The 26,103-nt window shown below is 37.2% G+C and overlaps 2 protein-coding genes across 4 annotated transcripts; one reads left to right on the forward strand and one right to left on the reverse strand.

Annotated features, from left to right (window-relative positions):
* Positions 1–844: 844 nt before the first annotated feature.
* Positions 845–8,340, reverse strand: dnajb1b (DnaJ heat shock protein family (Hsp40) member B1b). 2 transcript variants are annotated; one of them, XM_048207000.1, is made up of 3 exons: positions 8,149–8,340; positions 1,817–2,385; positions 845–1,728 (listed from the first exon to the last, which is right to left on the reverse strand). In XM_048207000.1, the coding sequence occupies exons 2-3, from the start codon at positions 2,306–2,308 to the stop codon at positions 1,495–1,497; spliced, it is 726 nt and encodes a 241-aa protein (XP_048062957.1). In that variant the 5' UTR covers positions 2,309–2,385; positions 8,149–8,340; the 3' UTR covers positions 845–1,494. The 2 variants fall into 2 exon arrangements, with proteins under 2 accessions (XP_048062957.1, XP_048062947.1); XM_048206990.1 differs by lacking the exon at positions 8,149–8,340 and adding an exon at positions 4,254–4,817.
* On the forward strand, positions 6,988–25,784 carry tecrb (trans-2,3-enoyl-CoA reductase b). Of its 2 annotated transcripts, XM_048206979.1 has the most exons (12): positions 6,988–7,143; positions 10,065–10,115; positions 14,534–14,585; positions 15,083–15,127; positions 15,526–15,629; positions 17,879–17,994; positions 18,178–18,283; positions 21,106–21,178; positions 21,346–21,389; positions 21,491–21,548; positions 21,661–21,749; positions 24,846–25,784. In XM_048206979.1, exons 1-12 carry the CDS (start codon positions 7,129–7,131, stop codon positions 25,017–25,019), a joined length of 927 nt encoding a protein of 308 aa, XP_048062936.1. In that variant the 5' UTR covers positions 6,988–7,128; the 3' UTR covers positions 25,020–25,784. The 2 variants fall into 2 exon arrangements, with proteins under 2 accessions (XP_048062936.1, XP_048062928.1); XM_048206971.1 differs by lacking the exon at positions 6,988–7,143 and having other exon boundaries at positions 9,799–10,115.
* The last annotated feature ends 319 nt before the right edge of the window (positions 25,785–26,103 follow it).

Here is a 26,103-nt window from a genome sequence, read left to right on the forward strand (position 1 = left end):
AGCAGTAGATGGGAACTTCAACTATAACAGTAAATAAAACTTGCTTAGACAAATCAAAATTAAAACCTGCGGCTCGTGACGACACATTAATGTCCTAAGACACGAAATGATCGGTTTGTGCGAGAAACCGAACGTTATTTATATAATTTTTACCTCTAATACATCACTATGTCCAACTTCGTTCAGCTTCCTGTTAGTGAGGTCAAAAAACGCGTTCTGAAGACGGAAGTGATGTCTCGCCCATATACTTCAATGAGCGCGAGACATCACTTCCGTTGTCAGAGCGCGATCAGACCTCACTAGCCGGAAGCTGAATGAAGTTGGACATAGTGGTGTATTAGAGGTAAAAAATGATATAAATACTGTTCGGTTTCTCGCACAAACCGATCGTTTCGTGTCTTAGGACATCAATGTGCCGTCACGAGCCGCAGGGTTTAATTTGGATTTGTCTATGGAAGTTTTTTCGACTCTTATTGTTCAAGTTCCCAATCACTGCTACTATTTGACTGACAGACGGCAGCGGTTGCAGTTAAAAATCATAATTTGCGTTCGACTGAAGAAAAAAAGTCACCTACATCTTGGATGCACTGGGGGTAAGCAGATAAACATCAAATTTTCATTTTTGGGTGAACTATCCCTTTAAGCTATTGCCTTTATGCAAAAGATGTAAAAGGGAAAAAGTATGTAATGAGAGAAAAAAAAACAAAAAAAAACCCAGAATTGTCTCACAGAATTTATGAATCAACACATTCAATCACAATTCAAAACAATTAGTAACATCAATTACCTGTAAGAAAAAAAAAAAAAAAAAAATTGTATGAGAAATGAACCACAATATCAGTAGTTTGAATCTTTTAAAATTATTTATTTCATTTTATTTATAAATTTGTCATCTAGCTGACTTTGTTTGAGCTTTTGAGTTTCTGAACATGTAACGTCTGTATCAAGTGCTGTTTCACGTTCTTAGAAGTGGGAGGATCCAAGCATGGATCACTTTGGGTCACCACTATATTGGAAATAACGTGGCATCCCTAAATGGTCACATTAGACCGTATTAGAAGAAAAGGTACAGGCTGCTTTCACAGAAAGACATCCCTGAAGTATCCAAAGGATTAGACTGCTTATAGAAAACTATATTATTCACAACATACTCTCAACATACTCTACTGTACACCTATGGAATAAGTAAACTTAAATGTGTGTAGTTCACAACACAATGCTGACCAAGAGGTCGCAGCTGGAGACTTTCTGCTGGACTTGACCCAAAGGAAACATGGGTTCAAAATGTACATGACACAGACAAATAAACCAGTCTAGTCCAGCTATGTTTTGATTCAGATAGTCTCTCATTGGCAGTACATTACAGAATAACAGTTCAACAATTTTGGCAGCTCGAGGGCTTGTTATTGGGGTGAGCTCAAATATTCATCCTTTATATATTATGAAACCAAAAATTCCCAATGGCAACGGCTCCAGCATTGTAGTATACACAGCTCAAGAAGCTGGCAAAACACTTGCAATAGTGTCCTTAGCACTCTGGCTCAATCTTTCGGGAAACTTGATCTCGTATTCGACAATCAAGTCCCCACGGCGATCTGGGGATTTTGGAAGAGGAAGACCTTCTCCGGTGACACGCCGTTTCATCCCGGGGCGAACAATGTCTTGAGTTGTTAAGTTGACCGTGCGACCATCCAGCGTCGGAACGTTAACCGTGCAACCACAAAGTGCCTGAGAAAGAAGAGAAGAACGGGATTAGAAAAATACAAAGAGAGTAAAAAAAGAATGAACAAACTCTTAAAATAAGAACCTGTCTTACCTCTTTGAGTGTAATTTTTGCAGGATAAATTAGGTCCGATCCGTCTCGTCTGTACACTGGATGTGGCTTATCCTTCACCACAAACACCACATCTGCGGGGATATTTGTTGGCGTCTCATCACCTTCCTTGGGGAACGTAATCTTGGTTCCTTCTTTCCAGCCTTTCTTCACTTCCACTGTAAGGATCTTGTCCTCAGAGCGTGTCGTTCTTCCGTCAGGATTCAGGCGCTTGCGGGAGATCTTCATCTTCTTGGTGCAGCCAGTCAACACTTCTTCTAGACTGACCCTCAGGTCGTGAGTCACTGGAGGGTCCTGTTTTTTCTCCAGTCTCCCGCCGTGACCTCGCGTGTTAAAGGAGCGTGGGAAACCGCCCATGCCACCCATGCCAAAACTAGCAAATGGGTCATCAGTATCCATACTCTCATCCATGCCACCATTACGGCCAAAAATGTGCTCAAAAGGGTTTCGGCCTCCGAAAAACTCTGCAAACATTGCATGAGGATCACCTTGGAATGTGTAGGTGAAATTACCACCGCCTCCTCCACCGCCAGGGATGCCTCCCTTCAGTCCTGCACATGGTAAACAAAGAGGTCACATTTTACAGAATTGTAAGGTGTTGTATATAAAATTATAGAAAGCTTATAAATTCTGAACCAAGCGACCAAATGTACTTTTTACTAATACTGCCAATGGAAGTAACAATTAAGAACTTTTACGGTCTACTATGAGTTAATATAGTTTAATTCAGGGCCATAACCACCATAGAGATTGAGGGGGACAGTAGGTCCTGATGGGATGACAGAATGTTTTAGTTTTAAAAGTTACATTTTTAAGCTGGTCTGATCCAGAGGTCTAACAGCAATTCTCAATGTCAAAATGTTTGCGATGACCAATCAAATCAAAGAAGGCGGGGCTTACTGTTCATAGAAGATGAGTGCGAATACCAACCAAAGTCCCTTTCAACGTGACACTTCAGTTTTTGCAATGAAAGAGTGCATGGTAGTGTGTAAGTAGATGTAAATATTTGAAAACTGTTTTACGCTAGAAATGTTCAACGACTGAAGCTTGGTTTATACTCGCCGTGTACGTACGGTGTGCGCAGCAAAAATGATGTCATCGAGGTGTGCACGGTCGTGCGCGAGAACCCATTTCGCCTGGCGGTGTGCGTGTCAATTTTTTGTAACTTTGCGCACCTCCGCATCCGAAGATCCACGACTTCGAGCTGATTCTGGCCGAGCAGGTACATCTGCACAGGCATCTTTAACAGCACCCAGTTTGCGCTTGTCCAAATTAATTGCTTACATTAACAACATGAGCCTGCAATGGCTGAAATAAACTTTTTTAACTAAAATAAAGGTGCATGTTTAATAAAAATGTTCATGAAATTAAAAAAAAAAAAATTAAGAGAGATTGTTGTTTAGTTTCATACATATGTTCTCATATCCATATATATCGTTCTAATGTCACAAGTAATAATCTCAATGTTTACTGCATTTTACACGATTCTTTGGTTCTTTTGCTTGCGCTGCAGAGCCAGGCGAAAGTATAAACAAGGTTTTTTTTCATGAAATTGAAAAATACTATATTTACATGGTTTATGTAATTCATAACGAGAGACAACACGTTTTCCGTTTTTGATATATTAGACATACTAATAAGATTAGATGTGTGCAAATTTTAAAATGAAATATTAGATTGATTACTTCATAACTACAATAGACCTGGAACTGTCCCTTCTTTACTCTCTGAAATCCCTCTTAATCGTTTAATTCCTTTAAATTAAAATACCAATAACACCCCCTCACCCACATAAAAAAAAAATCTGAATAAATAAATAAATAAAACCATTGTTCAAGACATGGTTATGGCCTTGGTTTAAATTAAACTTCATATTTTACCTTTTTATTCCTCAAAAATATTCTAGAGTTGTATAAAAATTTCTAGAAGGGGACAACCCTAGCCCTAGGCCAGAGTGGATTGGCAAGAGAAGCTTGCTGAACAAAACTGAACATGCACAGAACTGCTGACAGCACTCCGCCTTTTTCTACCACGTGACCATCAGAATCTTCCAGCAAGCACAACATTCCAGAACAAGCCGCTCAAATAGCCAATCAGAATGCATCATCACTAAACAGATCCATTTAACGTAATTTGAACAAAGCTGAAGTTTATTAACATTTTAGATTCACTAGACTAGGCTGATTTTCTCGACCTAAAACGCAACAATTATGTAGCTATACATGCGTGAATGCTGTCATCATCAACTAACGTTAATCCAGTCAGTGATCTCATTTAGACACTAGATAATCTCTAAACACAACTGTTTAACATTTAAACGACATTATGTTAAAACTAAATGCTAAAAGTGTCTCTTAATTCATTCTCATCTCAGTGTCATTAAGCAGAGCAGTACGAAAGTTTACATAATTTCACTCACCTTCTTCGCCAAACCTGTCATAAATGTCTTTCTTTTTCGGGTCACTCAACACGTCGTACGCTTCCGCGATCTCCTTGAACTTTTCCTCGGCGCTGGGCGACTTGTTTTTGTCCGGATGGTATTTGAGCGCTTGTTTGCGATACGCTTTCTTGATCTCATCATCAGATGCGCCTTTCTGAATCCCCAAAACACTATAATAATCTTTCCCCATCTTCACCATTGAGAGTTTATTTTCTTTAAGTAGATATCCTCCAAAAATAAAACAGCGGTTTCAGAGCAGTCCTGCTTGCGTTGCGGTGTTTTTTTTTAGTTTAGTTCGGTTCGCATCAACTTGATAAAATAATCTTAGCAAATAGGTCTCAGGATAAATTTCTTGCAGAGCTGTTGTCTCATCCACCTGCGGTTTTTATGCAGTGCCTCGCTGCGGCACGTCCCTATTTGAAACCGTGAGGAAAGTTCGAGAAATGTCTCAAAGTCTCTGGTTGTTTCCACACCCGAACCACGTGAATGAGCTGCTCCACCCAAAGACCTGCGGGACACTGATGAAACCGAAACTAAAATAAACTGAAATAAAATAAATATAAGAAATATATGAAACAAAATAAAATAAAAATAGAAATAAATAAAATAAAACAGATGCCTTTCACAAATAAGAAACTATGGCACGGAATACTCAAATGTAAACACGCCTGTTTACGTCATAACGGACGCTTTTACTAAATCGCGTATTTGCATAATCCAGTTACAGTTTTGACCGAGTGACCTACAAAATACATTAGTGTTTTTTTTTTGTTTTTTGTTTTTTGTGTGCATCGTTCTAATTTTTAAGGATGGGACCTATATGAAAATATATTTTTAAATTTATTTTATTTGAATAAATTGTAATTTATTTTATTATAATTCTAATTTATTTTACGTTTAAGGTTTAAGTTTATTTATTTTTAAAGCACCTTTACAACAGCCACAGGACTGACCAAAGTGCTGTACATGAGTGAGATAAATAAAAACAACAATAGTAATAATAAAACTACACTCTAAAAAATGCTGGGTTAAAAACAACCCAAGTTGGGTTGAAAATGGACAAACCCAGCGATTGGGTTGTTTTAACCCAGCGGTTGGGTTAAATGTTTGCCCAACCTGCTGGGTAGTTTTATTTAAACCAACTATTGTTTAAAAATTGCTATATGGCTAGCTTAAAATGAACCCAAAATAGTTGGGAAATCAAAAACCAGATGCAATTAGAGGCAACAATAATAGACAAAAGGTGAATGTTTATTAATAAGCTTGAATATTTTATTAATATAAATGTAATAGTTTACTAGTTTATTAATATAAATTTATTAATAAGCAATTTAATAAATGTTTATTGTTTAATAATTATTCATTGAACATTAATAAATGTTCATTTCCAACATACTTTGGTTAATTTTAATTAAGCAATACAGTAATTTTTAAACAATAGTTGAGTTAAATAAAACTACCCAGCAGGTTGGGCAAACGTTTAACCCTACCGCTGGGTTAAAACAACCCAATTGCTGGGTTTGTCCATTTTCAACCCAACTTGGGTTGTTTTTAACCCAGCATTTTTTAGAGTGTAATAACAGAAACTTAACAAAAGCAAAGATTAACAAGTATTAAAGGGTTAGTTCACCCAAAAATGAAAATTCTGTCATTAATTACTCACGCTCATGCCGTTCTACACTCATAAGATATTTTTGTTGAAATCCGATGGCTCTGTGAGGCCTCCATAGCCAGCAATGACATTTCCTCTCTCAAGATCCATAGGTGCTAAAAACATAAATCAGTTCATGTGAGTACAGTGGTTCAATATTAATATTATAAAGCGACGAGAATATTTTTGGTGTGCCAAAAAAACAAAATAACGACTTATATAGTGATGGCCGATTTCAAAACAACGGAGTCTGATCCCCCCTTACCCTCAGCAACGTAATTAAAGCTGCGACAGTTAAGTTCATGAAGTGTCCACACTTCATTTTTTCCATTAATTTAGTGCATCATCCGGGTATTTAAAGTGCACTTTTTCTTTTTGAATCTTCATAGAATAGTGCATAAGTACGAGAATTGAGATGCACCTTATAGCAATGGAATACACAAATGTAAACACACCCGTGTACGTCATAACAGATGCTTTTCATCTTAAGTCTCGCATTTGCATAATCCATTTACAGTTCTGACTGAGTGACCTACAACATATACATTTTTCAGTTAGTGCGTTTTTTTTTTTTTTTTCATCATTCTAATTTTTAAGGATATGGCCTATATGAAAATAATATTTCTAATTTATTTTATTTAAATAAATTGTAATTTATTTTATTATAATTATAATTTATTTTATTATAAACATCTCCATTTTTCTTACGTTTTCCTATTATAAAATTTTAATTAATTTATTGAGTTATATATAAATATATTTATCAGAATGTTTGTTTTTTCTTTTTAAATTTCCTCTCTGTAAGTATAAAAAGAAATTAAAAATGATGCCTTCTTCAAATATAAACTCAAACAATTTCAATTAGCTTGGTATTTTACACACAATTTGTAATTGTTTTATAACAAAGAATCGGTGTCTTCAAATAACTGCTGTCACAAGCATGTTTTCGCCTCACATCTCCACTAGGCGGCGCCTAATGTTTGTTTAACGCTTCATGTGTCTAGTCGGATTCCGATTGGTTACTAGGTCAAAAAGGCGGCTCTGATGCGTTTCACCAATGACAAGATCGACCGTAGGTCTCCGTATTTGCTGGAAAACGCTCAGCACTCAATGCCCATTGGATGTTCAGCATCTTCCGTTCCTCTTGATTGGACTTCGTGCTTGTCTCTCACCTTGCTAGGATAAGCCATTCAAACTGCAACAATGAAGCATTACGAGGTAAGATATTGTTACTGATTTTCAGAGTTCTCATTTTATAGGCGTGTGTGTCTCAGTTGATGCTATGGAGATGAGGAAATGATCATGCCGTGTTAAAATGAATGATAAAGGCATTACTGAGGTTGCAGATTATAGAGAATAACACCCTATGTGACAAGCACCTCGGCCTAATAGGAAATAATTGCTTGGTATGTGGAATTAATAAACTGACAAGAACACACACGCATTATGATAGATCACAGATTATGCATACTGGACTGAAGTAGGAAAGGGAGATGTAGTTTTTGCATTAAATGCTCGCCTCGACCCAGAGAGACTCTGAAACAACCCCTGTTCCATATTACGACACAGTATGTGTAATAGGGATATCGCTTGCAACATAAGAGGTGGTTGTTGCGATTAAATTCATCCAAATAGGCATAAGTATAAAATATCAATGGCTTTTCAGAAACGAAATGTAGTTTTGAGTAGCTCGTGTGCACCTGACTGACTAGTGATTTAACGTCCCTTGTATTCACTAGTCGTTCGGTGTTTCAATTTCTGACCTAAAACAAGTGTGCTGTGACAGGACGGCGAGTATTCACTCAATAAGTGTGTTCATGTGGGACTCGATCGTAGAGAATTAAGTCAAATCATAGCTCTCCATAAACCCGGAAGTAGTTGAATGTTTCTGTGTGAATTTGCTATTTGTGCACATCAAACCTGACTAACGCAGAACTAGTCTTGAAGGATATTTTACATGCTGATGTAACACTTTGGCACATATTGAACATGTAGGACATGTTCGGTCAAAGTCTTGTTGATAAAACTGACATAAGTAATGTTCTATGATGTCCACAAGAGGACGCCAACGGTTTTGAAGATCTCTCAGGGACATAAAACATATAATTCATCGTATTAAGTAACTAATAAGTCAAGAAAGAATCAAAGAGGCGAGTAAAACTAACATATAAGATCAATAAGAGGTACATTAATGTCGATGTTGAGCGCGCGGAAGTCACTCACGTGCTTCTCTTTGGACGGTTTAACGGTCGCTGCTGCTGTCTCTTGTCTGGAGTGTTTCTGTCGTTCGCCTTAAAGTAAACTTTAAAGTAATTTTGGTCCTGTTCCTCGCATTTCTCATTCAGTTGGGGTTTCTCTCGGTGGCAGTGGGGTTTTCCTCCAGTGTCATCTGCTCATGCCCTTTCAAGTTATTAATAATCTCTCTCTTCCTCCTCCCTAAAATAGCAACGCTCCGAACAACGCACGCTATCTGATAAACCAATGAAAATCAGGGTAAATTTTCACCGCAAAATTTTGAAAAGGAAGTCTATTTTTGTAGATTTTTATTATTATTATTATTTTTTTAAATAACATTCATTTATTCTGATTTTATATTTGACGAATATAATAATAGTTTTTTAATTAATTATTGCATATAATTACGATAATAAAATAATTAAAAAACAGAATCATAATTTCAAATAGCCAGAATGGGAGATTTGCTTAATTGTCATGAAAATAATGCAACATATGTTTACAAACTAACTTCTTCCTTTTGGTTATTTTTTATTTATTTATTGCTTGTTTGTTTAAATATGACCAGGGCCCAGTTACATTAAGACTAGTCTTATAAGTTAGTCTTTTTTTCTTCTTTTTCTTTAAATCTGTGCCACCTTTTTAAAGTCAGTTACAAAAAAAGTGCATTGGCCTAATTTGATACTGAAAAAAGACTGACTGCCCTTTGACTAACTGCTTGTGGGCATTGTTGGGGAAAGTTACTTTTCAAAGTAATCCCTTACAATATTGCATTACTCCCTAAAAATGTAACTGATTGCGTTAGTTACTTTTTATGGATGCATTACAGTAGTTTTGCATTACTTACTCTCGGCTGGGCTGTTTGTTTTAACAACAAAAAAACAAAAAAAGTTCTATTTTTGGCAAATCTAAAGGCCTTTTCACACCAAAAGTGAAATTATTAAGATTCAGGCTTATTATAAATGTGATGTTTTTCTATAGTAATTTTTGCTTATTAGTATGGTTGAATTGGCTCATCGAAGGTCAGCAGCGAATATATTTTTTTGTATACAAAGGTAATGTGTTACTTTACTAGTTACTTGAAAAAAGTAATCTGCTTACATAGCTCAAGTTACTTGTAATGTGTTACCTCCAGCACTGCTAGTGGGCCATACTAGATCTTAAGACACTGTCTTAACATAATGGCTATGTTTATGTAAACATATTTTTTGTGAGAATAACCTTTACATTATCATTATACTGGCAGATATACCCCAGCACAAAGGTGCAGACCTAAAATCTTAATACTGTAATGGTTCTGGTCTCTCTAGATGAGAGCATGGCTGGGCTCTGTTGCATTCGTGTGTGTGTTCATGTGTGCATCCATAAGGCAAGTTATAATTAGCACATATTGGGATGACTGGAGAGGGGTCACGTTTCCCCTGGAGGTTCAGAGGAAAAAACAGAATTAGGTGCATGTGAGTGAGAGAAAGAGATAAAAGTTTTGTTTAATTGTTTGTGCATGTGTTTTTAGGAGGGCTGTTGGCCAAATGTACAGGTATAGATGAACAAGAGGGTGACAACAACATAGAGGAAGGGGAGGGTTGAGTTAAAGCGAGGAAGAGAGAGAGAGAGGGGTGGGGGCTCAGACAGACAGATTTATTTCCACAGCTGACAGTAAAGCTCATGCTTTCCAGAAAGTCCTGCACTCGTTTCTGGAGGTGAGAGAGGGGCTAAGAGAGGAAAGAAGTTTAAAAACTCAGAGAAAGTGGATAAATAAAGCAGACAATATGGATGCCTTGGCTTTAGAGGCCACTCAGCCCAAAAAGGCTCAGAACGGGGCCATGCTGGCAGCACCCGGGTTTCCCACCCCGGCCAAACGCAAACCTGCTAAAAAGACTAAGAAAGCTGTTGTCTTTTTCGAGGTGGAGATTCTGGACGCCAAGACGAAGGACAAGCTCTGCTTCCTGGACAAGGTAGGAAAAACACTTGGCTTCATTTGGATATTTGACGTCCTGTATGCATTACCCCATCTGAAACCATTTTAAACAACATGATCTCATGCATAATTATGCACATGCACATTTTACAACCTCATATTGATTAAAAGACAACATGGGATGTATATGCATTAAAAGATTTATTTGTCATGCTGCAGCAGTGTTATTTTACTATCATTAATACACTATTATTATTATATTTTTTTTAAATATCATTTTATTATATTATAACTGTTATAATTATATATATATATATATATATATATATATTTTTTTTTTTTTTTTTTTTGTCTTTTCATTTTCATTTTTATGTTTTAGTAATTTAGTTGTGTTAGTTTTGTTTTTTAAATGTGTATATAGTTTTTATGAACTTCTATTACAGTAGTACCCCAACTTAAACTACACAAAAATTAGAAATGTTGCCTTGGCACCTAACTGAAAAAAAAAAAAAAAAAAAAAAGTTTTGTTTATTAATATTATATTCCAGTTAACATTTACTTTAAGAAACAAAAATGTTTTTTGATGGTTTTAGTTTTAGTTAACGATAATAACCCCGTGCAGCAAAACAATTTATGAACTGCAAAAAAGCTAAAATACTATTAAAATTGTGAGAATAACTCAATGGAAAATGGTAACCAGTCTGTTATGAACTTCGCCTTAAAATTACCTAAAAATGTTCCAAATCAGTGATATTTTTCAACTACCCAGTTATAGATGCTACCTCGTAACATTAGCTTCAGTCAATTCTCGTTCCATTTACTCTTCATTATTTTCAAATGAATGAACACATTTTTCCCGCTATAAAATGTGAAGTTCTCATTCCTGCAGTGGTGCTATCTATAGAAAATGTCCGGGCCATGCGCTGTGTGCTCATGGTTGTGGTTTACTCTTGCACAGAGCTGTACCTCTGGCTTGAGGTCTTGCTGTAGTCGTCCCTGTAAGGAGGTGCCGTAATGAGGCCTCTAGAATGTCAGGAACCGCGCTGCAGGATTATCGAGGATTGCACTCGTATGTCCTTGGATTAACTGCCGCTTCCCCTGTGATGTCACTGGCTACTGGTGTTGTGATGTCACAGAGGAATGCTAGCCTGTGGTGATGACGTCATACGTACAAGGCAGAAAGAAATGACCAGCTCAGGAAGATGCTTTAATACAGACTGTTTTAATATATAAGGCCTACTTATCTCAGAGAATGACATAGAGTTTACTCAAGGTGCTTCAAAGGTACTTTCAATGCAAAAAAAAAAAAAATAAAATACTAATAATAATATGTTGGTCATTTTTGTAAGTAAAAAGCCTTGCATGAGAGCGGCGAGCACCAAGGTTGTTTTTGATCCTTAAAGGTGCAGTAAGCAATTTCTGAGAATCAATGTTGAACACTGTTGATATTTGAAGTCAACCCAAACAAACACACCCACTCTTCATTGCTCCACCCCCAAAATGCACGGTGCAAGAGTGGGTGTCTCTTTACCATAGCAGAAGTGAAAATAATGCTTCATGAAAAATGAAGTGAAAATGACGAATGAACAACAAGGAAGAATAAAAGATGAACATACTAGGGCTGGGTATTGACACAATTTTCAAAATTCGATGGATTACTATTCACATGGATTCGATTTGATTACGATTTTGATTATTTTGGATGTAGTATATCAGTTACAGTACATAGCAAATTTTCTAGAGAAAAAAAAAATCAACTAATGCTGTAAAGTAAAGTCAGCTGGTACTACTAAAATAATATTGAAGGTTAAATTAACTTATACAAACACTTAAATTACACTCAATGTTTTTATAATAAATAAAGTTTAGAATTACATAATCATATTTCTACTCCAATTCGTTTTTTGAAATATAAACATTTTAAATTACGGCTGTCATAACTGATTTATTCAAACATGCATTAAATATTGAAGAACATTAAAAATGATAATGAGTATGTAACGGTGCATAGCTATATTCATCAGAATGCTGCTTTCTAGAGTTCATTTTTCTAGCTGACTAATGAGTTTATGCTCACTGAATGTGTTTTTCTGAGGTAAATGTGACGTTACGTGTCATTGTTTACAAGCTGTTTTATTGACGTCTTTCCGAGGTTGAAACACTGATTGGACATGATACGGATTTCAGTAAGTTGTACTGTATATTGTAACATACCTTCAGATGTTTATTCATGTTTATTTCACATTGTAACTGGTATTAAAGCGGAGGAGAGGATGTTCACAAGCGCTCGTGCTGCCGCTTCTCTTTAACTGAGGTGCTAAAGCGATCTGTCACGCCACATTAAACAGCGCCAAAACGGTATTTATTTTTTGAATCTCATAATAAGATGGACGTCATTTGAAATCTGAGACTTTGCTTCACATCAAAAGTAACAAAGCACAAAGATTATTGCGATTTAATGGATGGGAGGCCCTACATATTCTGCTCATTCATCAACTGAAAACAGACTAGACTAATCGATTCTTGGGATTTAAGAATCGATATCGGTTCATAAAAATGAGAAATCAATATTTTTTACCCAGCCCTAGAACATACAGTACACAAGTATATAAGCAGGAGTTCATTGTTAGTCAGCAGCACCACACACTCAAAACCAATGTTCCCATACGGAGCAGAAACATCACAACCTCAGCTTCTGTTTTCAGGCCTTCCCGCTTCAGTCTCTCCAGTGCTGGAAAGCTTTTCTAATATTACCATGGGTCGTAAAGTTCTTGCCTGATTATAACCCTTCTGAGTTTTTCTCTTTTGTAATGTCTCTCAGACATCTCTCTTTCTACAAATCTCCCTCTTGCTCACACTCTCCCCTCCCCCATCGTGACACGCCCCCTACTGCTGATTGGCTCATTCTCCTACCTCATTATAAGTGGACGCGCCCCCTACTTTTAATTTGCTCACTCTCTTTCTTCCCCATCCTGTGTGGACACACCCCCTACAGCTGATTGGCTTACTCTCTTTCCTCCCCATCATGAGTGGAAACGCCCCTACTGCTGATTAGCTACAAGAGTTTTTCAAAAATCGCTTACTGCGCCTTTAACACTGTGAAACAGAATTACAGACATTTCTTAAGCAGGAGTGTCATATTGCAGTGGTTTTTATGACAAATACATATTTGAGCATATTCATTCCAGCACTGAGGTCTTGCATGTTCATTAAAGGATTAGTCCACTTTTAAATAAACTTTTTAAACTTTTTTAAAACAACTTTTCCTGATAGTTTACTCACCCCCATGTCATCCAAGATGTCCATGTCTTTCTTTCTTCAGTCGAAAATAAATGAAAGTTTTTGATGAAAACGTTCCAGGATTATTCTCCTTATAGTAGACTTGAATGGGCACCAAACAGTTGAAGGTCAAAATTACTGTTTCAGTGCAGCTTCAAATTGTTCAACATGATCCCAGATGAGAAATAAGGGTCTTATCTAGTGAAACAAGTGCTCATTTTCTAAGTTTTAACCTTAAATGCTCATCTTGAACTAGCTCTCTTCTTCTTCTTCTCTATTTGTAGACACTGCTAAGTGTATTACTGCCCTCCACAGGCCAAAGTTTGAACTAATTGTTATATACTATATACTATACTAAAAATTAGTTCAAACTTTGGCCTGTGGAGGGCAGTAATACGCTTAGCAGTGTCTACACTGCTGGAATTCAAATAGAGAAGAAGAAGAGCGCTAGTTCAAGATGAGCATTTCTGGTTAAAATGTATATAATTTTCAATTTTTTTTTCAGAAAATGAGCGATGGTTTCACTATATAAGACCCTTATTTCTCATCTGGGATCGTGTTGAACAATTTGAAGCTGCAGTGAAACTCATTTTGACCCTCAACCGTTTGGTGCCCATTCAAGTCTACTATAAGGAGAAAAATCCTGGAATGTTTTCATCAAAAAAATTTCTTTTCGACTGAAGAAAGAAAGACATGGACATCTTGAATGACATGGGGGTGAGTAAATTATCAGGAAAAGTTTATTTAAAAGTGAACTAATCCTTTAAGTTTTTGGAGTATTTAAGATCATGTTGGTTGGAGAAAGAGGGGAAATTATTGGCATTGTGGGTTTGGAATAGCATTTCAAATTCAATTATTCCTGCTTTCAGTTGGTTTCACATTCAGTAGTTATTTTGCTATACTGACAGAACATGTACAAACATTAGATCAAGCAGTTTCTTGGAAGAATTGTTGAGGCGGAAGATGTCTAAAATCTCCCAGCTGTTTGTTACTAACTCAACACCAGACCTTTTGTGAGATCTGGTCAGTTGGTCATGTTTGTGTTTGTGGGTCTGTTTGTTTGGTGTTTTGTTTGTCTCTCAGAACAGCTGCTGTACTAAAGTCACGTCGTCTGGGGATTGTAGCTAAATTTACCCCTCATTCAGACACACACTCTAACATTTGTTTGATTGGCAGGTTGAGCCCAATGCCACTATCGGGGAAATCAAGTCCATGTTCCACAAGAGTCGTGAGTATAAATGAATTTCTGATCTTCACTCAGCTTTAACTTCCATTTAAAAGTTTGGTACTAGTAAGAAAGACATGTTACAAAAGATTTCTATTTTAAATACATTCTGGGGAAAAAACACTTCCACACTTTTCACATGTTGTTAAACAACACAACCGTTGCCCGCTGTTACAGTAATCAGAAATGTTTCTTGAGCAGAAAATCATCATATTAGGATGATTTCTGAAGAATAATGTGACTCTGAAGACTGGATTAATGAAGCTCAAAATTCAGCTTTGATCACAAGACTAAATTACAATAGAAAACGGTTATTTTAGAGTGTAATAATATTTCACTATTACTGTTTTACTGTGTTTTTAATCACATAAATGCAGCCCTTTTGTGAGCAGAAGAGATTTCTTTCAAAAACAATACCGACCCCAAACTTTTGAAAGGTAGTGTAAGTTTAAAATGTGTATTTTACTGTGCTGTAATTGTATTTTCCATGTTTGTTTCAGACCCTCAGTGGTATCCGGCCCGACAGTCCATTCGTTTGGATCCCAGTACGTATGGAACTTTTGTTTAACATGACTCCATTATCTCGACTGAGTGATTGGACCTTAGATCTGAGTCTGCTGACATTTACTGTTGGCATGATAAGAGATTCATGCTGTCAAAGCTCTTGCAGACTGTTTCTGAGTATTATAGAAGTTGTCTGTGGTGTAGGTTTAAATAAGATTTACACCAAAATCAATATTAGGTTTTTACCAGACGGTACTAGATACTGTTTTTGGAGCAAACTGCTTAAATTAAGCTGGAACTTGGTTAAGTTAAGCCAAACATTGTACCGAGACTGTTCTTTAAGGGGTTAAATATAAAGGGTAGATTCTATTGTACATCTGTATAGATGAAGGTTTCTATTAGTAGACATTTGCTGATGCATTATGGGCTTGTGGTGCAGAGGGGAAGTCTTTGAAGGACGAGGACGTGCTGCAGCACCTGCCTGTGGGAACCACTGCAACCTTCTACTTCAGAGACCTGGGAGCCCAGATCAGCTGGGTCACGGTGAGAGACCACACACACACACACACACACACACACACAGGTTTGTTTTGCTATCTTAGTGAGGACATTCCATAAACGTATTGTTTTTTTTATACTGTACAAACTGTACATTCTCTCCCCCTACACAACCCCTACTCCTAAACCTAACCATCACAGGAAATGTTCTGCATTTTTACAATTTTAATAAAACATTGCTTAGTATGTTTTTTAAAGGGTTAGTTCACCTAAAAATGAAAATAATGTCATTTATTACTTGCCCTCATGTCGTTTTACACCCGTAAGACCTTCGTTCATCTTCTGGCTCAGTGAGGCCTGCATAGCCAGCAATGGACACTCCCTTTTTCAGTGCCCAGAAAGCTACTAAAAACATATTTGAAACATGTGACTACAGTGGTTCAACTTTAATGTTATGAAGCAACAAGAATACTTTTTGTGCACCAAAAATAACAAAATAACGACTTTATTCAAAAATATCTAGTGATGGGCGATTTCAAAACACTGCTTCATGAAGCTTTGAAGCTTTACGAATCATTTGTTTTGAATCAGTGATTCAGAGCATGTATCAAACTGCCAAAGTCCTGTGAAATATTGAAGTTTCAAAACACTTATGACATAACAAAGCCTTGTTTACTGAAATCATGTGATTTTGGCACTCTAAACTATGATTCGAAACAAAAGATTCGTAAAGATTCGAAGCTTCATGAAGCAGTGTTTTGAAATCGCCCTTCACTGGATATTGTTGAATAAAGTCGCTATTTTGTTATTTTTGGTGCACAAAAAGTATTTTCTTCGCTTCACAACATTAAGATTGAACCACTGTAGTCACATGAACTGTTTTAAATATGTCTTTAGTAGCTTTCTGGGCATTTAAAAAGGGAGTGTTATTGATGGCTATGCAGGCCTCACTTGAGCCATCAGATTTTATCAAAAATATCTTAATTTGTGTTCTGAAGATGAATGAAGGTCTGCCGGGTGAGTAATTAATGGCATAATTTTCATTTTTGGGTGAACTAACCCTTTAAAGCTATTTTAAATATGAGGACTCATGAAATGTTTTCATAAAACATGTTTACGTCGTAATACCAGTGTAAAACCCGTGTCATTATACAAATCTGTGTCCTCATAAATCATGAAAACAAGCACACACACACACACTTATACACACACGCTCACTCTCTCTCACAATCACACACTCATACATACACTCTCTCTCTCTCTCTCTCTCTCTCTCTCTCACACACACACACACACACACACACACACACTGTGCAAATGAGCTCATACCATAGACGTTAGTCAGGATAGCCCCATATTTAATTTTTGACAGGAGTGAAAATGAGGCTGTGAGGGACAGAGTACAGTGCGTTCAATGGATTGTACTGTTGTTCAATAACAAACCAACTGTTCAGCTGACAAAACATTCAGTCGACAAAAACAAGTTGTGAGTTGTGAAAATGACATGAGAACAACCTTTACGCCATGTTTTAATGATGTAAAGGTTGCGATAAGATTCCAGCGACAAGCAATTTTTGTCCACATCAGATGTGACACGACTACAAGACATGACAAAATCAATCAAAAATCACAGCCAATCAGAAGAGTGTGGGTGGAGTCTCTCTGAAAAGCAAACTGCACTCGCAGCCAAATGGCTAAGTATATAATCAACGTCATAAATATTACACCATTTTAACATTATTAAAAATACATACTGAGTGACTGATACAATCTTTGTCATAAAATAGACACAGTTTGAACGTTCTTGGTTCAAAGATCTGAGGAGAATTATTCATTGTCGCTTTCGTTATGGCTACAAAGGTCACGCAAAATGATATTAAAACTTGCATTAAATTCAAAAGCACATAATCTGTGCTTGATATCATCATTGTCATACTCTGTATGTCCTTGTTCCAGCCGCGACTCTTAAGTCTATCCCTCACAGCTTAGCTTTCATCCACATTTAATTTAATATAGCGTCTAACCTGACTTCTAAACCTCAGCCAGAGCTCAGAGTCTACTAATGTTCTAATTTCACTCGATTATCTGCATTTATATGTTCTTATGTGAGTGTTTGTGTGGCTGTGTGTTAATCTGTTTCTCTTAACTGGTCCGTTTAGTGTCTGTCACATTATCTCTGTGAGAGCATGAGATATTTATAACCTGGAAACGTGAACGTGTTTCCCGACAGCTGAGGAACTCGGCTCATGAACGCGTTATAAAGCTTATGTACTGACGCTCTCTCTCTCTCTCAGGTGTTTCTGACAGAGTACGCCGGCCCTCTGCTGATTTATCTGATGTTTTACTTCCGAGTCCCGTTTATTTATGCACCTAAATATGACTTCACCACCAGCAAACACTGGGTCGTACAGTAAGTCTCAACACTACAGCAACAAATGCACAAGAAAATGCTTTTCACAGTTGACATTTGAGAAACATCTTTGATCCGCTCCATGCAAATGTTAACATCCATATAAGTGTCTATTTTTGTGACATATTGCCACAGTAAAAGCTTCAGAGGGCTGATGGGTAATTCAGTGTTTTGTTGTTGTAGTTTGGCATGTATGTGTCATTCCTTCCACTACGTTAAGAGACTTTTGGAAACATTGTTCGTCCATCGCTTCTCGCACGGGACTATGCCGCTCCGCAACATCTTCAAGGTGAGATATACGACTTCAGGATACACACAAACACACACACACACACACACATGCAGTTTGTATACGTTGAGTTCATCAGTGACATTTAAGTGCTTTTATCATTATGTTTGTAAATATATTTGCATACTAGATGCATGCAAATGCTTAATGTGAAATTCAGTCATATTGCTAAATTATGGCATAATAAAGATGTCATCTTTCTTCAGATGTGGTATGCATCGTTCAGGAAATGATTAATGGCCAATCAAAACCTATATGATTGATTCATGTTGATTGATTAATCTTTATTTCTCTCTGAGCACACATCCTGCACTGGGCTTATACTACGCTTAATAATAAGAATAGAGTTAATAATAACTCAGATGGTCTGTTGTTGTGATTGGTCTACTCTGCTTTGATTGGTCAAATGGCTCAGTCTGGGCTGCGTTCAGCCCCAACAAAATGTTGCAAAACGTTTTTTAAACGGAAACGGTGGTGCGTTGAACACCCTGTTCTGATGACGCAAGAGTTGCAACTTTGGCAGCTGAGAAGGCCATTCTTTGTGTTCTTTCTGGAGAATTGATTTGCTACATTTTTAATATAAAACTCTTACGACAAACATGTCTTCTAATATCTTCAATTGTTGCATATACTGAGATGCAGCGGACACATTTGTAAACGACTTTACTTGGGCCCATTGTGTGAGCTGTCTCTTTAATACAGCGTGGTTTATATAATATGTTGCTGCTGATTGGGCTGACATTTTTGACACACCCACCAAACAAGAGAAAATGTATCTCAAACCCCATTGCACACCATTTCCAGGAAACATGCCGTTCAACCCGGAAACTGTAGCAAAATGTTGAGCACCGGTGTGAGCTTGAACATGCCCCTGTTGTGATCGGTCTACTCTGCTCTGATTGGTCAGATAGCCCAGTCTGTTATGATTGGATGCTGGAAACACCTGATACTATATCCGAATTGCAGCTCTTCCTCAGCACTTGATTCATAGTGATACAAACAGTAATGATGATCCAATGAAGTCCACATTTTTTACATGTAGGTTTGTGCGGGAACCAACATTGGAATAATACTGCCTTCACGTGCTATCAGAATTACCATAATTATGAGTTTCCTAGTTAAAAATTGAACATGAACGCCCTCTAGAGTCGTATTTACCACTGGGAAGCTCAGGGATCATTTTGATACCCAATTTTTTCTGAATTGTGCGTCTTATAAAGTTTAATAAAGAATACCAGTCACAGCAGCAGTCATTCTCCTCTCCACCATGGTTAGTTTTTTTCACAGCTAAATGGTCTTGTCAGTAAAATTGTGCATATTTACATACAGTACAGTCCAAAAGTTTGGAACCACTAAGATTTTTAATGTTTTTAAAAGAAGTTTAGTCTGCTCACCAAGGCTACATTTATTTAATTAAAAATACAGTAAAAAAACGTAATATTGTGAAATATTATTACAATTTAAAAAAACTGTGTACTATTTAAATATATTTGACAAAGTAATTTATTCCTGTGATGCAAAGCTGAATTTTCAGCATCGTTACTCCAGTCTTCAGTGTCACATGATCCTTCAGAAATCATTCTAATATGCTGATCTGCTGCTCAATAAACATTTATGATTATTTTCAATGTTGAAAACAGTTGTGTACTTTTTTTTTCAGGATTCCTTGATGAATAGAAAGTTCAAAAGAACAGCATTTATCTGAAATACAAAGCTTCTGTAGCATTATACACTACCGTTCAAAAGTTTGGGGTCAGTAAGAATTTTTATTTTTATTTTTTTGAAAAGAAATTAAAGAAATGAATACTTTTATTCAGCAAGGATGCATTAAATCAATCAAAAGTGGCAGTAAAGACATTTATAATGTTACAAAAGATTAGATTTCAGATAAACACTGTTCTTTTGAACTTTCTATTCATCAAATAATCCTGAAAAAAATATTGTACACAAATATTTTGTACAATTGTACACATTAAATGTTTCTTGAGCAGCAGATCAGCATATTAAAATGATTTCTGAAGGATCATGTGACACTGAAGACTGGAGTAATGATGCTGAAAATTCAGCTTTGCATCACAGGAATAAATTACTTTGTCAAATATATTTAAATAGTACACAGTTATTTTAAATTGTAATAATATTTCACAATATTACTGTTTTTTACTGTATTTTTAATTAAATAAATGTAGCCTTGGTGAGCAGACGAAACTTCTTTTAAAAACATTAAAAATCTTAGTGGTTCCAAACTTTTGGACTGTACAGTATGTAAAAATCATTTGAAGCATAGTGCATGTTTTATAAACAGCTAAAATAGCCTGTATTTGACCAAAATTCCAGAATTAGTAACCTGACTATCTAGATAGGGCTGTGAGTGTTTATATAGTTGTCAATAAATGGGATGCTAAATATCATTATGACTTTAAGATTTTCCCAAAAATAGGGAAGAATAAATCTGGTATCCTTCATAATTCCTGTTCTATCCGCCAACAAAGCACTTGAATGCGATAAGGACGTAATCATGACTTGGAAGTGGGAAATTTCCGATAGCAGGTGAAGGCAGCATTACTGACTCGTTTCAGCAGTTCAGAATCGGTTCTTTCTTTTGGGAGAAAATAACTTGATTTATCTGCTCTGTGATCTTTGAAACTTTGCAGACCTACATTCACAAACCGCTATATTGCAAACTACATGAAAGGGAACTTCTGTAAAAGGATAATTGGGGCATTTTAATAAATTCTCATTCTTCCTGTTCAGCCTGTCATAGTAATATTTTTAGCTATTATAGCAGTTATATTAAATCATGTCATTGTGTGTTTTTGCAGAACTGCACATACTACTGGGGATTTGCAGCTTGGATGGCTTATTACATCAATCACCCGCTGTACACGCCACCCAGTGAGTCCTTACTAACCGCTTTAGCTTCATGTACTGCGTCCTGCTTTTTTGTTTTTGCATTTATTTATAAATTACACTGGCATTATCTGGTGGTGTCATTTCTGATGTCAGCAGATAACTGAAATGTGTGTTCAGCTTCACGGTTCACACTCTTGTTTGCATTACAGCCTATGGAGAACAGCAGATCAGACTGGCCCTCATCGTGTTCCTGGTAAGATCAGCTCTTATACAGGATCATTGTGATACAGTATATCCGTGATGAAACTGATCTCAGGTCAGAGCTCAAGACTAATGATCTCTTTATGGCCACAGTTCTGTCAGATTGGAAACTTCTCCATCCACATTGCCCTGAGAAATCTCAGACCACCAGGTGAGATCCCAAACTGAAATTCTGGTTTAGATATTCATATTCTGTAACACATTTACTTGGCTCATTATTGAATCAAGACTGCCAAAAGTAAGGATTTTTTTTTCTTCTGCAGGATCTAAGACCAGGAAGATCCCATACCCGACGAAAAACCCCTTTACCTGGATCTTCCTGTTGGTCTCTTGCCCCAACTACACTTATGAGGTCAGGAAGATCTCCGCTCAGATGCTCATGTTCAACTCAGATGCCTGAATCTGCCGTTTTATTGAAAACTGTGCTGATTCGGCATCGGCTTGTCTTTTGTATTCTGATAAAGATTTTAAAACAGATGCTGAGACATTTATAATAATTACACTCTGGCATAGATTTATTGTTTGGAATAGGTTAAATGTATTACAACCTAACCTGACCCAAACTAATTGTAACCTCACAAGTCCAGCTCATAGACGACCTCAAAGAGGTTTTCAAATGTTGTTTAATCAAGTTAGTGATCAGAATCAGCAACAAGACCAAAGTTATATATCAGTAAAACAAAACTCTTACACACTTGTAGTTCGATTTGCTTGGTTCGTTTGGTCTGGACCAAAAAAAAAAAAAAAAAAAAAAAAAAACATTTAGTCCTGGTCTGCTTAGCGTTCAGATTGGCATTTTTATCACCGAAGATACTGAACCTAAAGGCATAGGGACTCGTTCACAATCTGATTGGTCGGCATTTGACATATTGCCTATTTTAAAACAGAACTTACCGAACATCCAAAACAATGCTGTGTGCTGAGATAAATATGTTCGTTGTCTATGTGAACATATGATGGTATTTTGACCAGCTGAGAATTCGTGAAGAGCTTATAAAATGTGTAAAGGAGTCAAAACAGCGGCAGAAATCCCTCCGTCACACACTCTGCTGTGAGAGATGGTTCGGATGCCTGTACCGAACTGTGATGGGAAACATCACGACTATGACGCGAAAAACTGATATGCGTGAGCATTCTGTCCTTTTTAGGGTCTCATCTTCCTGTTTTTGGTTAGTTTAGATGTCTTTGGTCCATGTTGCGTTCATATATCATTCGAACCACACCAGTTTTTTTTTGGAAGTGGACCGAGACTCATCTTTTCAGGGCTTTTTGAACCGCACAGGGTGTGTTCACATTTGGCATGTTTGGTTAGATTAAGGGTGCTTTCACAATAGCACTTCTGGTGCGCACCCGGGTTCGATTGACGTCAGAGTTCGGTACGTTTGGATGATGTGAACACTTGTCTTCTGAACTCGGGTGCGCACCCGCGAACCGTAAAAAGGGTGGTCTGGGGTGCGGTTCAAGTGAACTCCGGTACGGTTAGCTTCTGATATGAATGCAAACGTACCAAACTGCGGAAGTGAACCGCTATTAATGCCGTATTATTTGTTGGCCCTATGTGTGTTTCACTCACTTTCCCGACGAGCGTTACTGACGTGCTGTAAACAGAGAGCTGTAGGGTAGCTTTGCTCATTTCTGCTCGCCTTCAGCATTCTACATTCGCGGCAGATAGACGCAAGAGCCGTTATGAACAAAACCAACGGTTCAAAAATATGAAAGTGAGGAGAGCAACGTTATGCATTTTGCCGCCTTCTCCTGCGCCATCGTTACTAAGCAACGTAGTAAACAGTTGCTGGTTTGATGACGCAAACGAACCGCGGGTCTGACCCAAATAATATAATGTGAACACAGTCCATTGGCGGCAGGGGGAGGAGGGAGCAATCGAACTCTGGTTCGGTCCAGGCAATCGAACCAAGTGTGAAAGCACCCTAAAACAAACCCTGGTGCAATTTCTCTGTTAGTGCGGTTCATTTGAACATGTAAACGCTGCCATCCGAACCCTGGTGCGCACCAAACAAGTGGACTGAGACTGCTGAAAAGATGGGTCTCGGTCCACTTCCAAATGAACTCTGGTGCGGTTCGAATGATATGTGAACTCAACGCGGACTAAAAACATGTAAACGAACAAAAACAGTATGAAGAGACCCTAAAGGACCACATGTTCTGCACGCATATCGTTTTTTTCTCATAGTGGCGAGTTTGCCCATCACAGGCATCAGACACCTGTCTCCACGCAGCAGATTTTGTGTGTCCCGCCGCTGTTTTGACTCCTTTACACATTTTATAAGTTCCCAGCTGGCCAAAATTACCATCAAATGCAGGCTACGCACACACAACAAGCACATTTTGCCCAGCACACAGCATTGTTTCGGATGTTCAGTAAGTTTCGTCTCAAAATAGGCAATACGTCAAAATCCGATCAATCCGGTTTTGATCATATCCCTATGCCTTTTGGTTCGGCGATTAAAATTGGCAATCTGAATGCTAATCGGACCAGGACTAAGGGTGTGTTCACACTTAAAATGTGTAAAAGAGTCAAAACAGTGGCAGGAATCCCTCCATCACACACACAAATGATCTGATGCGTGGAGATGCGCATCATCTGATGCCTGTGGTGGGCAAACTCGACTATGACTAGAAAAAGCGATATGCATGAGGATTCTTCCTATTTTTTTGTTTACATGTCTTTGATCCGTGTTGTGTTCATTTATCATTCGAACCACACCAGAGTTCGTTTGGAAGCGGACCGATACACATCTTTTCAGCAGTCTCGGTCCGCTTGTTTGGTGCGCACCAGGGTTCGGATGGCAGCGTTCACACATGCTCAAATGAACTGCACTAACAGAGCAATCGCACCAGGGTTCGTTTTAATCAAACCAAACATGACTGAAGTCTGAACGCAAGGGTGAAGCTCATGAAAAACATCAGGAAACACCTCAAATCTTAAGACAAAAATGGCATTACATGAATGCAATCTACCATTATGATATTTTTGCATTGTGAAAAATCATATGAATTATTTTATGTGAATAATTATTGTAATGATGACCACCCCTCCCAAAATTTGTCATTACTGTTGTTTATTTTATTCAGTTGTTCTGATTTTTTTTTTTTTTTTTTTTACTTTACATTAATTATATTATTTTTTTTTTCTGCATTATAGTAATGAAAATAATTAAAAATTACTATATTAAAGTAATGATTCAGGGAGAAATGTGCTTAACTATCATGAAAATAACACCACAATGCAAAACAATCTTGAATGTCCCAATTTTCATAAAGCAAACACTTTTTTCCCCTTTTAATCATTTGGGTGAACGTCACAAGGAAATGTCCATGTCATATTTCACCCCAAAACCCTCAGTGTGTGTAATGATGTGCGTTATGTGGCTGAAGTATGTTTTATATCATGAACTGAATTTCCTCTGGTCTCTCTGTGTGAACGCAGCTGGGATCGTGGCTGGGCTTCACTCTGATGACCCAGTGTCTGCCCGTGGCGTTCTTCACCTTGGTGGGCTTCATTCAGATGACCGTGTGGGCGAAAGGGAAACACCGCAGCTACCTGAAGGAGTTCCGCGACTATCCCACGCTCCGCTCTCCCATCCTTCCCTTCATCCTGTAGGACAGTCACGCAGTATTCCTCTCGTCTTTTTAACCTTTCTTCTCTCGTCCTCCTCATCGTCTCTCTTTTATACTGCACATGGTCTGCCTCCATTCGTTTTACATCCGGCATTTGTTCACTGCTCATCTCTTAAAACGGACTGATTCTGAATAATAATAAAGTCTACTCAGATCCAGAACCTCGAAAGCTTCATTCTAATGGCTCAATATGTTGGATATCTTTATCATCATGAAAACTGTCAAAAGCATGTCCAGATCATAATTATATCAAAATCAAGAAAGTAGTAACTAATATTTTGCACCATAATTGACATTATTTTCATAATTAAGCATGCCATGAATTGTGAAAACATTTTTTGAAGTACAATTGTAAGTATACAAAATCCTTGTCTGGTCAATGTGATTTATTTTGTATTGTATTGCTGAATATATATTGCATTACAATTATGAAAATTTGAGAAACGAGAATACTTGTCACAATACAAAATCTTTAATGGGTCATTTACTTTATGCAAAATATTTTTTTTCCCCCCACACCTGGACGTTTCTTCATTAGATTCCTCTCATCTAGTCATTTAACATCTATAGAAGCTTTGAGGGAAACTGGTCAAACATGTATTTACAGTTTTCCCCCCTCTGTATCATGTTTGTGCTCCATTACTGAGAGTCATTCTGTATTTTGAGTGCTCTACATGCTAATGATCTCTGATATGCACTGACAATGTGACAGCTGTAACCTCAGTAAAGATGTTTAGTTCTGCTTTAATTCATTGTGATGATCTCAAAACACTAACAGGAGGACCTGAAGTATCCGGTCAAAGACCATCAACTGTATTCATCCCTGTAGAGACGAGTTTCCTTCAGACACGCCACACTGTATGTGATTATTAGTACATGTGAAGCTAAAGGAAATTTGGCGTAAACTGCAGATGTTAGATCTGTTTTGTTGACCTAACAATTTATATAAAAGAAGAAAAAAAAAAACGTATTGTCTTGTGATTTGTCCAAGTTTTTACAAATGGTAATGTGCATTGCAATTCAAGAAAAGTGTGTAACATTTTATTATATTCTGCTAGGCTGGTTGT

This window comes from Megalobrama amblycephala, linkage group LG1 (genome assembly GCF_018812025.1).
Source record: "Megalobrama amblycephala isolate DHTTF-2021 linkage group LG1, ASM1881202v1, whole genome shotgun sequence".
Lineage (NCBI taxonomy): Eukaryota > Metazoa > Chordata > Actinopteri > Cypriniformes > Xenocyprididae > Megalobrama > Megalobrama amblycephala.

What these genes read in the sequence shown, in the direction of transcription:
- tecrb (XM_048206971.1), top strand. Translation starts at nt 9,930, where the DNA reads ATGGATGCCTTGGCTTTAGAGGCCACTCAGCCCAAAAAGGCTCAGAAC. An exon ending in AGCAAACACTGGGTCGTACA is followed by an intron (nt 17,995 to 18,177) that starts GTAAGTCTCAAC and finishes TTGTTGTTGTAG; the next exon opens with TTTGGCATGTATGTGTCATT. An exon ending in GCCCCAACTACACTTATGAG is followed by an intron (nt 21,750 to 24,845) that starts GTCAGGAAGATC and finishes GTGTGAACGCAG; the next exon opens with CTGGGATCGTGGCTGGGCTT.
- dnajb1b (XM_048206990.1), bottom strand. Translation starts at nt 4,473, where the DNA reads ATGGTGAAGATGGGGAAAGATTATTATAGTGTTTTGGGGATTCAGAAA. An exon ending in TGACAGGTTTGGCGAAGAAG is followed by an intron (nt 2,386 to 4,253) that starts GTGAGTGAAATT and finishes TACCATGTGCAG; the next exon opens with GACTGAAGGGAGGCATCCCT. An exon ending in CAAAAATTACACTCAAAGAG is followed by an intron (nt 1,729 to 1,816) that starts GTAAGACAGGTT and finishes CTTCTTTCTCAG; the next exon opens with GCACTTTGTGGTTGCACGGT.